The sequence below is a fragment of the Botryllus schlosseri genome, chromosome 1 (genome assembly GCF_051294905.1).
Source record: "Botryllus schlosseri isolate E-star chromosome 1, Bs_hap1, whole genome shotgun sequence".
In the NCBI taxonomy this organism is placed as follows: Eukaryota; Metazoa; Chordata; class Ascidiacea; order Stolidobranchia; family Styelidae; genus Botryllus; species Botryllus schlosseri.
This window is the reverse complement of record NC_137236.1, coordinates 34,604,646-34,617,469: the sequence shown is the minus strand read 5'-3', so window position 1 is coordinate 34,617,469 and position 12,824 is coordinate 34,604,646. Positions and strand designations below refer to the sequence as shown.

Here is a 12,824-nt window from a genome sequence, read left to right as displayed (position 1 = left end):
AACGCCGAACAAATATTGATAAGCATGCTTGCCTGGACACGTTTGACATTGAGTTGAGTTGTAGCGAAAGTATCGACCACAACTGTCACACGTATTTTACTGTACCAGCGGAAGAGATATCATGCGCATTTCTGCGATATGACTACCTCGATTGAACTGGATCGCTATTGTGGTTGTAGCCCTGAGCGGAATGACCGTTACGGACAGAGAAATGAGATGTCGATTTCAGAGCTACACAAGAGGAATAAAACCGCCCATCTATCAATCTGCGGACATGGTATAGCTAAGTACGACCTTGCGGGTTGTTTTTACTCCCGCATACACAGAAGAAACCTAATAAGATATTGGCGTATCATTGGCGCGACGCTCACCCGGCATATCCAGCGGGGTTGCCTGTTGCCCACGGAAGTCAATAGGCGAGCATTTAGCAACTTGGATTTGACGTTTTAGTAGTTATCTTGGTGGAATTTGTTGACCATATCAGACGTACATATATATAATCTGAATTGTGGCAAATATGATGACTGAAACATCATAGTCGAGAAACTTGCATGGAACCAATTGAAATCGTTGTATAAATGATGACATCTGACATGTTATTTATCACTTCCAAGCAAAATTCCACTGAAAATTGGCAAGCCTCAGGGTGGCCGGCGTACTGCTGAAATTACATTCTCTTTTACACGTTGCCGAGTAGGCTATCAGTGCCACATAGATAACTCAGTAGACAGAAGTGCGAAGTATCTGCTCTCAACATTATTCGCAGATAGAGAAATATAGTAAGAAACACCTTTGCGAGTGGATAACGTATGTTAGCTATCTTTGCTCTCGAAAAGAAATCGTTTCTTTGAGCAATTCAGCGTCAGGTTCGTGTAGGCAAGGAAATGTTATTACTTGCGTTGATATATTTAACAACTATGCTGCATTTCTCATTTAGATATCGCACTTTGTCAACGATAGATAGAAATAATTTGATATGGTAGCCAATGGACAGTCACGGACTGCAAGTCGTGACGACGACATCGCCACAATGACTCCGATTACCGACGATGTCAGCCACGTCAAACACGCGATCATCTCAACCTTGATGCACGCGTGTCCCCATTGCGAGTTCAAATGCGCATCGATGGGAGAAATGACGCAACACTCGTGGGAGGAACACCCGCTGTTGATGAGGAGAAAGAAGCACTTGATCCCCACGCTGAAGGCGGGCGATGACGGCTTGAAAAACCAGAATGTATTTCAAGAGAAAACGGAAACTCATGTCGTACAAACGGCACACGAAATGCAGGTCGGTCATGAATTTCATGTTTGAAACTATGCCATTTTGACTACATAGGTGTTGACAGAGTTGGTCAGTAACGTTGTTCTTCTAATTTTCCGCGTGCTCAAGTAGGTTTTGCTACTTCAGCACTTACTCAAGCGTTCGGGGAAAAACTACATACTTTAGGGCACTAAAAAGTAGTTGTGCGATAAGTTCTATCATTTTATGTGTGAAATTGTATGAACCAAGTTAAATAGCCCCTGCTTAGCGATAACTGAATATATCTCTATGATTGTATTTGTACGGTACCAAATCTCGAGGATAGATATTGAAAGGTAACCTCCGCCGATTTACTGCTGAGAGTATGCGTCCCCCATTCAAATCTACTCTTTCTTGAGTTCTTTTCGGGCATTTCATGTACTACTTCCACTGAAAGAAGTTTTGGCATGTCTCTCAAATCGCTACTTCTAATTGTAATAGAGCAGGAATTAAGGCGTTACTTCTACTTGGGAAGTAACGCTGGCTATGTTGACCAGCTCGGGGTGTTGAAGAACTCTGAAGTGGTTTGGACATGCGTTACTTGCAATTTACGAGCACTCTGTGGTGCCGTTTGCATACGCTTTCGAAATACTCAACAAGTTAATAGCGACAACCCTCACTTATCCGTTGCATGAGTTGCACGCGTAGAGCAAAGGTCGTTTCCGCGTATCAATCGAGCGGATGCAAGTCATACTACGCACCTGTAGAATTTATTGGAATTTTTCGTACTGTAATGGCGTCAAATGCCATCATGCTGATTCGGTAATGAAACCATACACTATTCCAAGAATGTCTTTGTGGAGTCAGTATGGTGGGCATGTGCAGTTTACGCCACAATTAGGTCATTCGCATTACGGTATTAATGGTGACAGAAGTACCTGATCAAATTTGGAGGTGAATTTATGGAGTCTTTTCTGATACATCACGCCGAAAATATAAACATACTTTATCAGATGATCCTCGTATTTAAAGTTGAAATCTGTAGAAGTCCAGATGTGGACCAAGACGAACTGAACTAATCGTGGATTTGAAATGAATATGCTGATCCATTATCCAGTTTTTATTCAAATTCATGTGAAAGGATGCCCTAATTTTACATCTCAGGTGTGCAGTGTGCAAGCACGTGAATTAGATGATAAAAACAACTTTTGCGCGTTCTATGCGAATAGCTCTCCATCCGGTGGTGTATAAATTTACCGTACAGTGCGCGTTGGAACTTTCACTAATACCGATCTTCCCTTTTTACCGCAGAATTGCTATCTCTCTGGCAATGTTGCTTCAAATAACAAAGTCCGGCAGAGCCAGGAAACAGACGAATATCGCGAGAAGGCTATAAGGTGAGACGTTATTTCCTGAAAGCATTCAGTTCCATTCCAGGAAATTATCCAATGCCAAATATCGCACGGCACAAGTATACCGTGGAATCATCGCGTTCCACGGGTGAGTGTTGGAATGTAACCTCAAGGCAGCACCTGTCTCCATGCGTTCCAAACTCGAGCTCGTAAATCATGCCACTCGTTTCCGAGCTTTGTACAAATACGCCTGTCGTTTTGTGGTATTTTGAAAGAGGGATGACAAACAAACTTGTGGGATTGGGAAATTACATCTCTTTGGTTTCATATCCTATATTATCGATTACCCCGTGTAGCTTTGGAATCCGTTTCCGCGATCTAAACCTCAAATATTATGAGTTCGTCACTAATCGTATAGTTTATGAGATTGCAGTTGAGGCCAACTATCGAAAATAGGAAATGATTCAACGTATAAGATCACAGTTTGCATTACAATATAATTTCCAATGAGATGCTGTTAGCTGTTTGTTCAGTAGAACTATTAAATGAAATTGAAATTCCTTTGAATCGAAAGGGATCGAGTTCGAATCAAGCCAAAATCTTCAATTCCCTGTGTTTCCGCATACCAATGTACATTGTACGCGCTGCATCCTATAATTACGAAATCGGGGCCGATCCATAGGTGCGATGCCGCTAGAATTTTCCCATTCAGCCGAATATCAATACCGCAAATGCAAATAGTCTAATAGAAATTATATTACTTCCACGCAAACGATGAAAGTACAGAGCGAACGCATCAAATCGCACTGCAAAAGAGCATGGCAAATATGCCGACTGCGAAAAATCTTTATATAGAGTAGGCAAAGGTTGCGTAAACTTGAATAGTTCGGCGCCTAGCCAGAGACGTTGCTGATCTGCAAATACATGACAGCGATGGGTACTAAGGCGACTGTGTGCGATGCCGGTAGTTTGTGTTTTACTACGCCTATCGTAAAGAGGTCTGCAAAGTGTGGACGCAGCCCGGTTGGGGGCAATTGCGACACTTTGTCGCTTTGTATTGTGTAAGGTAGATATCGTTTCTAGTAAGAGTTTGGCCCGCCTGTAGGAGTATTGATTGCCGACGTTTCGCAATATTTGCATGAAAGTTATATATGTTCAAAAGTTTCAATAAATGAATAATAGATTTCACGGTAGCATAATAAGGAAACCTAATGAACGTCATGAAAAATAAAGTCTGGCAACGCAGTACCAACACACTCCAGCCCGAACACACTTCATGCCACACACATAATGGCCGAGTAGCGACGTATATTCTGAACATACCCCAGACAATGTCCTAATAGCAACGCAATGCGAACATTATGGTTCGTAATATTTTCATCGAATTAAAACATCACAAGATTGCGATAAAATCAAAAGGTAGCAAGGTAACCATACTTGGAGTAGTCATTCAATCAGACACCACCCTGTCCTACAACATGTACTGTGCACTTGTATAGTGCACACGAAGGCCTGGTAATCTCGAGCGCTGATATATACATACCTCATACAATATATCCGAGTAGCAATACTGTCCGAACATTATCATTACTTTCATTGTGATCCTTGCACAAACTGAACACACCCAATTTCGCGAAGCTTCAGAAATTAATATAGCACCTGTCAACTTTTTCAGGTCGATATCGCTTCTATCAACGGCAGCCGCCATCTTGGAAAGTCAAAGTGCTCCGGACCGCCAACTCCCGACATTGAAACATCCGGGAAACGAACGCCTGCTTCCAATACAGCCAATTCCAATCAACGCCGTCGAACAGTACTTGACTCCGGTATACCGCGCGTACGTACCCACTCTCAACCAATACGTGACAATACCAGTGAGCGTGACATCAATTCCAAACCGCAACCCTGCAAATCCGTACCTGCAATACTTCCAACACGCCCAGCAGTCGAGCTTGGGTGAACGGATTTCGCAAAGCTACCCTCGCTACGTAGCTTCACCGCAGAAGATGACAGCAGCCAAACCGCAATCTCAGCCGACGCAGACTTCGGAACAAATACGCAACCTGCTAACGTCTAACAGTGCCAGCTTGCCCACGAAGGAGCGTTCGCAAGTTTGTGCAACACGAAAACCCGCCAAAACTCAGAGGACAGTCAAGCGACCTGCTTGCACTGACTCGAAAGCAAGCGATCACTGCCCGCTAGGGCATGAAAGGCGAAGGCAACTAGAAGAAGCCTTGCTGTCTATGGATTGCTGTGACATAAACGACTCTAGCACCACTATGCCGTTTAAATGCTCAGACGGGGTGTGGAGAATGGTGAAATTCAAGTGTATCAAAGGCTTGTGGGTGGTGCAGACCCCACAATCGGACACGCCAACGGTGTACGTCCCGTGTGATGACGGTAGACTGAATAGAAAGAATGAAACGCACGTACCTTGTCGCAGTATTGCACAAAAGCGTAAACTTTCAGAAACTATCACTGACGTGGACGCAAAACGCCTTTGTGCATCCGCACCAGTTTTTCCTTTAGACGAAAACAACAACGTACCCACTACATCTTTAAAGCGTGCTATGTCAAATCCGCTGCTAACCAAGAGCTTACCTGCTCCTTCGCAATTCTTCACCAACAAAGAAGGAAAACGTGTGAATATATCGGTAGTGAACCGCAGCAACCCGCCCGCTTCTTGTAACCTCATCAAGAGCTTATTGTTACGCAAACCGTCGCCGACAATGGCGACGTCCCCGTCCGGATCTTCCTCGTCGTCGGGCATTATGAGGTCACAATGCGCGCCGAAATTCACCGCAGACACCAACCCGATCGCGGCCGCGCTGAGCAAAACTTGGCTCAAGAGCTCCATGGCTTTTTAGAGTTTTGCGCGCGCGAAAATGTTAACCCTGGTCTGGTCGAGCGCAACCGATGGTTGGATACGTGCCTAGCGCCCATCGCGAACACATTTAAGGACTTTACTGATATATACACAATGTTATCTGGGAGTCTTAAAGTTCAATACCAAGTCTCCAGATTTTCGCGCATGTTTCTAAATATCCCAAGCACTTGGTTCATGCGACAACGCTAGGTTTTGCATATTGCATGTTAACGCTACTGCTCAGGGCCTTACCAGACCGCGAGGTTTAATGGTACACGAATCTTTGGGGTGATAGAAGATATTCGGTGAAAAATTAGGCACAAATATTAAATATACGAGAAATGGGAGATTCCATGTAGCGGAAGCTCATTAGCGCCGTACCTTGCTACGCGTCCGTCATCCATCATTATTGATTTCTCTCTCTATGCCTTCTCATAAATTGAAATTAGTACATTTTCGGGCTGCTTCGCCCAAATCAAAAGTGAACGTATAATATTTATTAAATAGATTTGTTTATTTCCACCACCTGCCTTGAGCTACATTACTAGATAGTATATTTTAACAGCACAGAATGGGAGACCGGGATAGTTGCTTCAACAGCAGTTATCTGGTTGAACATATGATTAGGTCTAGGCCAGTATCAGCTCCGCACAAATATAGGTAATTCTTCTTTCGTACGATATGCTAGAAATGGTTGTTTAATGACAAAACAAAGATGATACTTTCAATCTATTCCATGATAAGAGTACATCTTGCCGTAATGTTAATGATTGACAATCATTTCCGTGCCGGAGAAATCAATGACTAGATTTGTTAATGTTTTCGTTCCGTAACGTTGGGGCAAGACTTCCTTGTTGTGCAAGTAATGGTGTCGGTATGAGTGTATTTTCTGTATCCAATCGCCACTGTTATGCGAATTTGATCTTTTTGTGTCTGAGCCTAATTTATTTACCATTACATTCATTTCGAAAAAGTGCCTCAGTGTATTTCACAAGGCAAGAATAGTTGTGGAATTGCAATTTGATGGTTTAGAATGCAGTAAGGTACTCTTGAAGTGTCGTGCGGTCAGGTACCGGGTCAATACGACACGAGTCTGCATAGAATTTGAAGTAAGTCAATGGCAAGCGACCACACGTTCATGATAATTGCATAATGCAATTTCATACGCTTCTCACCAGTTATCAGAGCTGATGGATGTTGTCACGTCTCTCCCTCGCCTCTGTCTTGTTCGAAACCGGTCTAACGTAGAGATTAGTCGACAGAAACCTTCATATTCATTAATTGCTTTTCGTTGTTCCTGTCACGGCAGCCAGACTCGTACAAACTACCGGATTTTCAAAAGCGCAGCTAGACCTACAACTAGAAGTACGCTCACAAGTAGCTGGTACTGGAACTAGAACTAAAGCTCTCCAGAAATCCGCAACAAACTAACTAAAGCACAACTACCTAGATCAGCGGTTCTCAAACAGGGGTCCACGGAACTCTTGGGGTTACGAAGCACCAAAGTAGAGGGGACGAGATGCAGTGTGCAATTATACGCTATTTAATTACCTCGAAATTACTTTGCCAATTAACATAAAGTGGAATATTATTAGTCGGATTTCTTCAACTCGAAAATTTTCTTCGCGCTTAACGCGATTCTCTTTCAAGTGCGTTCTTGCTTGAAATTCGGGTGTCCCATTCCCTCTGCCAAAGTAATAGTAGGCTTAATTAAAGATAACGCATTAGTTATAGAAATGAGTCAAGCTCTAGACTTCTTCGCAATTTCGAGAGAATGGTGCCTTGATGAGGTCATGGGGGTGCTTTAGTCCAGCGCTATGAAACCTGCTGGGGCAGGACTATCACACTCAGAAATTTTAGCGCTGACCGTAGGTTCCGCATCAGAGCACGCCAAGACCTTTGGCACTTCGGTGCACCGGCGGCGGCAATCTGCATTTGGATCCTAAAATCACAGCACATCGGCGAAACCGTCGATATTAATATTTCTAGTCGCTGAAATGCCTCGTGACCCTGAAATCCACATAAGTTGTGCTGAAACCCTCTCGGGCCCAAGACCAGCCTTTGAAAGGGGCATGAAAAAGTGCTGTTTCCATCCCGAATAGGGGTACGAGAAACATTTCATGACAGCTCAAGAAGTACGAGCGCTCAAAAGTTTAAGAAACACTGACCTAGCTAGATTCAATTCCGAAGCATCTCATTAAATTTTATTTCATTGCAATCGGATAGGTTTCCAAATGAACATCAGTATACGTGTGAAATGGTAGGGGTTTTGACACCCAAAACCCCCTGTATACGTCATTGCAGGGTTGTAACCAAGTCACTATAGGCTCCGAGTCACAAGTCAATTTCACTTTTATAGATTTGACTCGAGTCAAGTCGAGTCATCTTCAACACAACACCGAGTCAAGTCCGAGTCCAAGTCATCAATCATAGGGTCGAGTCCGAGTCATGGTATTATGACTCGAGTCCGAGTCCAAGTCAATGTGTTGACTGCTCAGTTTCCAGCTAAAATCTTGCTAAACTCACTTTTTATAACTCTGTCTGGTGATATTGAATGGTTCGCATTTCTAATATAGTAGTTTTCCTCACTTTTAGCAGTTTCTGATCGCATTTTCAAGTACTAATACTAATAGACGCAATCCGAATAGGGAGGGTACTTCAATATTCTTCGAAATTACGATGAAATATCGGTCTTGGCCATCTGTGTGTCGCGTTATATGACTTGGTTCGAGTCATGCGTAATGACTCGAGTCCAAGTCGAGTCAATACACAGATTGACTCGAGTCGAGTCGAGTCATTTCCGTATTTTGAGAAAATGACGCGAGTCAAGTCGAGTCATCAGAAAAGCGTGACTATGCGGAACTATGTTTTCATAAATGCGAAACTAGAACTAGAACATTGCTTCTTAAAATTTTCTAACCTGGAAAAGACTTGGGCCAGCGGCTCTCAAACTTTTTTAGAAACGCCACCTTTATGATAGTGAAAAAGTTCGCGATTCCCTTATCGTCATATCACAAAATGCAACCAGAATGCCGGCAATACGGATAGTTTGATGGCATGGACGGTTATTACTGTTGATGAGAGATTTATCAAGTATGAAATTAGGACTATACACATAGCGATAACTCTGAATTGGAGGTAAATCGCGACCATAGCTTCGCGCCCCCTGCCGATGCTTTATCGCCTATTAAGGTCATGTGCTTCACGACAATGATTGGTAATGTTCAGTATATTTGCCTTCATAACATTCTGGACGACTTCCACACTCGCGCGCTGCCAACATCAGTCACTCTCGCTTTGCGTGCACTCGGAACTTTGTCTTTGCAGCCGACTTTCTTGGCTCAGCTCACCATCAATCTGGGCTTTTTTGAAACACTGCTATGGCATTGGGGTTAGCGATAAGGAGCCCAGATATAGGCCTGCCTCCGACACGTCGAAACGCGGCAGAGTCAAGACTCGAACCATCTCGTGACGGAAATCAGAATAGGACATAACAAACTTGTGATTGGGTACAATATGACACTAGACAGCACCCCAATCGCACGGATTTGGTTTTTATGATACAATAGAGCAGAGGTCTCAAACACGCGGCCCGCGGGCCGCATGCGGCCCGCCTGAGCATTTCGTGCGGCCCGCGTCGACATTTCAGATTTTCATAAATTTTACAACATATAAGTGCCACATATATCTTTTGAAGTTGTAAAGGGAAAATTCCCTCTTAAACTGCTCCGATAGCCTCTATCCATCCAACTTCACTATCCGCGGCCATGCAGTAGCGATTCCCTATTTTGCAACATTTCCAATTCATGATGATAAACCCTGTCCCTTAGACGATAGTCGTTTACAGCACTATGCTTGGACGATTCGTGACTGAAATTTTTGAGTTAGACTTTGACGCGACCTTTATTAGAATTACTTGGACTCGGGCTGACTCGATGGCCAAATGAAAATGACCGGAGTGGACTCGGATGGACTCGGAAATATGTGAATTGGTTAGAACCATGGACGCAGCAAAATATTCGCGTGTCATGGGATAGTAATATATCAGAAGGTCGCAGCTTGGCATTTCGCTAACTAAGCAAGTAGTTATGGCAACCGTTGGCAATCTGTTAGTTACATCTTGGGTCGCCTAACCATGTTATTAATGCCACTTAAAGGTACCGAGTATACCGTAGTGGTACGCTCCAACGATGTGACGATGTTGTTCGGCGTTCCGATATTTCTATAACTATGACACAATTATTAATAGATTTATATTGTTGTTTTTCTGCTCCAATATTCGAAGGTATTTGACCATGAGCTTATCAGGAGTATACCCGAATCCTGGATTGGGCTACACTGCTAATCCCCAAATGCTGTGATAGCAGATCAATCTCTATTATCAATCTGTTAAATTCAAAATATTCATAGTCGCTGCAAAATTATAACGTGATAGCTTTTACGATAACATTATATAATTGTCCGCTCACATGGCGTCTATATCTTATAATTAATATATATCAAATATAACAAAACTTCTATTCAAATAGTTATAAATGTGATAATTTTTCTCATGCCAGGCCTAAATTGATACAACAGTAAATCCCATTTTTATGATGAGTGTTGAATGTCAGTCTATTGGATTGGCTCACTTTCAATACGACAATTTCATCACGTCAAATACGGCCTAGTTTGAAAGACATGGAATACTCATGTTGTTGCTGCGGCCCGCGGCGTCGTCAAAACTGGAAAATTGGCCCGCGAGCACATTTGAGTTTGAGACCTCTGCAATAGAGATATATGGAATCAAGATGGAACCCGTACGCCTGCTGGATTTTCCACATCAGACAACGATATCAATTTCATCGAGTGGTTGAATAAGCATCATTCGACGACTATGTAGTGGATTTCGTTCTTGATGTTGTGTGATTGCGGGTCAAGCTCACTGCAGAGAGTCACTAATTATTCGCAAACGGAAAGCTGGATATTTCGAACAAACTTTTGTACCAAAGCAAGTAAAACTTTCAAGATTGTTCAGGTGCATGCTCGTTTAGTGTCATTTACGCGTCCTCCGAGGACACTTTCAATTTATTGAAAAAAGAGTACAAATCCTCTCAAGAGGACACATGGTAAACCTATGACCTGTGCGGCCGTGACGCAACTCGCGTAGCCTATACCATATAGATGCTGCTGAGCTGCTGGTACCAATTTCTGGATCGCGTGTCGATGTGCGGCTCACCGCAAAGTCTCACCTGCCTGCCGAGTCTTTATTGAATCGGACAACTCAGGGTGTCTTGAAGTTCTCGAAGAATTATATTCACTGAAACATATATCTTCGTACTGCACACAACCTGAGAGGTCAAACAGATCCAAGCATAGAGATAGATAGAACAGTTAACCAAAATCGAATGCGCTTTGACGATGCCAAAAGTCTAAACCAGAGGTCTCAAACACGCGGCCCGCGAGAGCATTTTGTAATTTGAAGTATTCAACAATATAGTCAAGTGCCATGTCCTTTTTAGATATAAAAACTTGAAGTTCACCCTAAAATTACTATAAAAATCACTGAAATCTTAACAACTTCACTATCACATCAGTTTTAAAAGCAACCATGTGGTAGAAGATTAGCTTTTACGTCACATTTCTAGTTCATGATGATAAAACATAACCCGTTGATGATTCGTCACTGAAAATTGTGATTCGGTTTGGTGTGGCCTTCTCGTAAAATTACTCGATTTGGGATTGACTGGGTGATTAAATAAAAATGAGTCGAGTTGAGTCGGGTCAAACGTTAAAATCAGAGATAGACTTGCGACTCGGAACGGTGACTTGGTAATCCTACGGACGCATCAATCTATGAAACTGTCATGGGGAATAGTAACATATCAAAAGAAGGCAGCTTACGCTGCGTCGGGTATATAGCTATATCTGATCAGGTCAGTATGGCAACAATTGGCATTCTGTGACCCCCGTGACGAATAGTTGGTTATATTCTGGGTGTTGTTTGTTCTCTTTATCCAAGCTATTATCGGTGGCGAGTAAGGTAGTAGTACGCTCTATAGCTGTAACACCAGTGAATTCTTCGTCGATTGGACATTTCTGTTCCAGGGGTTCTTTTGACTTTTTTAGTTTTCGAGCTGTTCCAGCATACCTCCTTGGAAACTTTCTGTCTTTAGATATGAAATACATATTCCGCTTTTAGAAGTAATATTTATATTTCACGGTCAATTCCCAGTATCATACTTTGAGCTGTAATTAATATCAGTTCTTTGGTCTCGATAACATACATGTTGAAGTATAAAAGCAAGTGTTGTAATGCCCTTAATTTCCGACAATAAAGCTACACAATACGGCATTTTTACGAACAACCATAATTTTTATTCACGGTTAATAACCGCGCAAAGTGTTCACACCGTATCCTATACAGCTTCTCCGTATTGCTCTGCAACTGAATTTCGGGCCTCATAATATGGGGGAGGGCGCCATACCATGATATTTTCTAGAACGGGCTGTTTGATTAAACAGAGGATTAGTATCGCATTCCCGTATCATTTACATCCCATGATGCGGAAGAATGCTTATGCTGTCGGAAATTGAATACCTCTTGGAATGCATCAATATGAATCAAGCTCTGCACCTTTCGCATAGTTCAATTTGCACCTCTTGACAACCCATGCGAACGAATTACGATCGTTTTCACAACTACTTACTTACCTGAGTAGATTTAAAGTCAGTCAATTCTACTTCTACTTCAAGTAGTTTTAAGTTGCTTATGGAAGAAGTACTTCTACTCGTACTTGAGTAGATTTTTTTCGTCGCTACTTCCACTTCTACTTGAGTAGCATACTTGACTACTTTGACAACCGCTGGATAAATGTACATATCCTGTAATCTGCTGCGCCAAGTGCTTCATTTTCTCATATCTGACCCGCCGACCGGAGAAGTTCCCCTCCTCTGTCCTAGAAGAAATGCCATGTAGTGAGCTCCTTTCTTAATATGAAATTAGAATCTTTCATCTGCATTCGAATCTCAGGTCCATCAAAGATACCAACTTCAAGCACCTCGTATGATAAGGATACTAAGTGCACCCACTGTATCCCCTTTGTTGGCTCAGCAGAGAATTTCCGATTTACAATTTTAAAAAGATGAGACGCATATGAGTATTTCAGTTAAGCTTCACAATGATAAATTTGATAGCTTTATACCCTTCTTTCATTTTGCTACAATGATCAATTGGTATAGGTGAAAATATATTTCCGTTGTGCAAAATTACAATTTTTAGGCTTGACATCGGGCTATGTTGATATTGATTGAGAGAGAGAGAGAGAATCTTTATTCGTATACATTACATATCAACATAACACTACAAAAATGTTACAGTGAA

General features: G+C 42.4%; 3 protein-coding genes across 4 annotated transcripts in view; 2 read left to right on the top strand and 1 right to left on the bottom strand.

Moving 5' to 3' along the window:
* Window positions 1-12,824, bottom strand: part of LOC145435743 (armadillo repeat-containing protein 1-like) — a 391,422-nt gene that overhangs the window by 80,803 nt on the left and 297,795 nt on the right. The gene's annotated exons all lie outside the window — the stretch shown is intronic.
* Window positions 1-12,824, top strand: part of LOC145435598 (uncharacterized) — a 260,078-nt gene that overhangs the window by 122,655 nt on the left and 124,599 nt on the right. The gene's annotated exons all lie outside the window — the stretch shown is intronic.
* Window positions 519-6,434, top strand: LOC145448186 (uncharacterized). The gene is made up of 3 exons (XM_080326534.1): window positions 519-1,291; window positions 2,555-2,640; window positions 4,271-6,434. The coding sequence occupies exons 1-3, from the start codon at window positions 977-979 to the stop codon at window positions 5,460-5,462; spliced, it is 1,593 nt and encodes a 530-aa protein (XP_080182660.1). The 5' UTR covers window positions 519-976; the 3' UTR covers window positions 5,463-6,434.

Excerpts from the sequence above, each read along its gene's own strand:
- LOC145448186 (XM_080326534.1), top strand. The coding sequence starts at position 977 with ATGGTAGCCAATGGACAGTCACGGACTGCAAGTCGTGACGACGACATC. Across the intron at positions 1,292-2,554 it reads AAACGGCACACGAAATGCAG|AATTGCTATCTCTCTGGCAA; the intron begins GTCGGTCATGAA and ends TTTTTACCGCAG. Across the intron at positions 2,641-4,270 it reads TATCGCGAGAAGGCTATAAG|GTCGATATCGCTTCTATCAA; the intron begins GTGAGACGTTAT and ends CAACTTTTTCAG.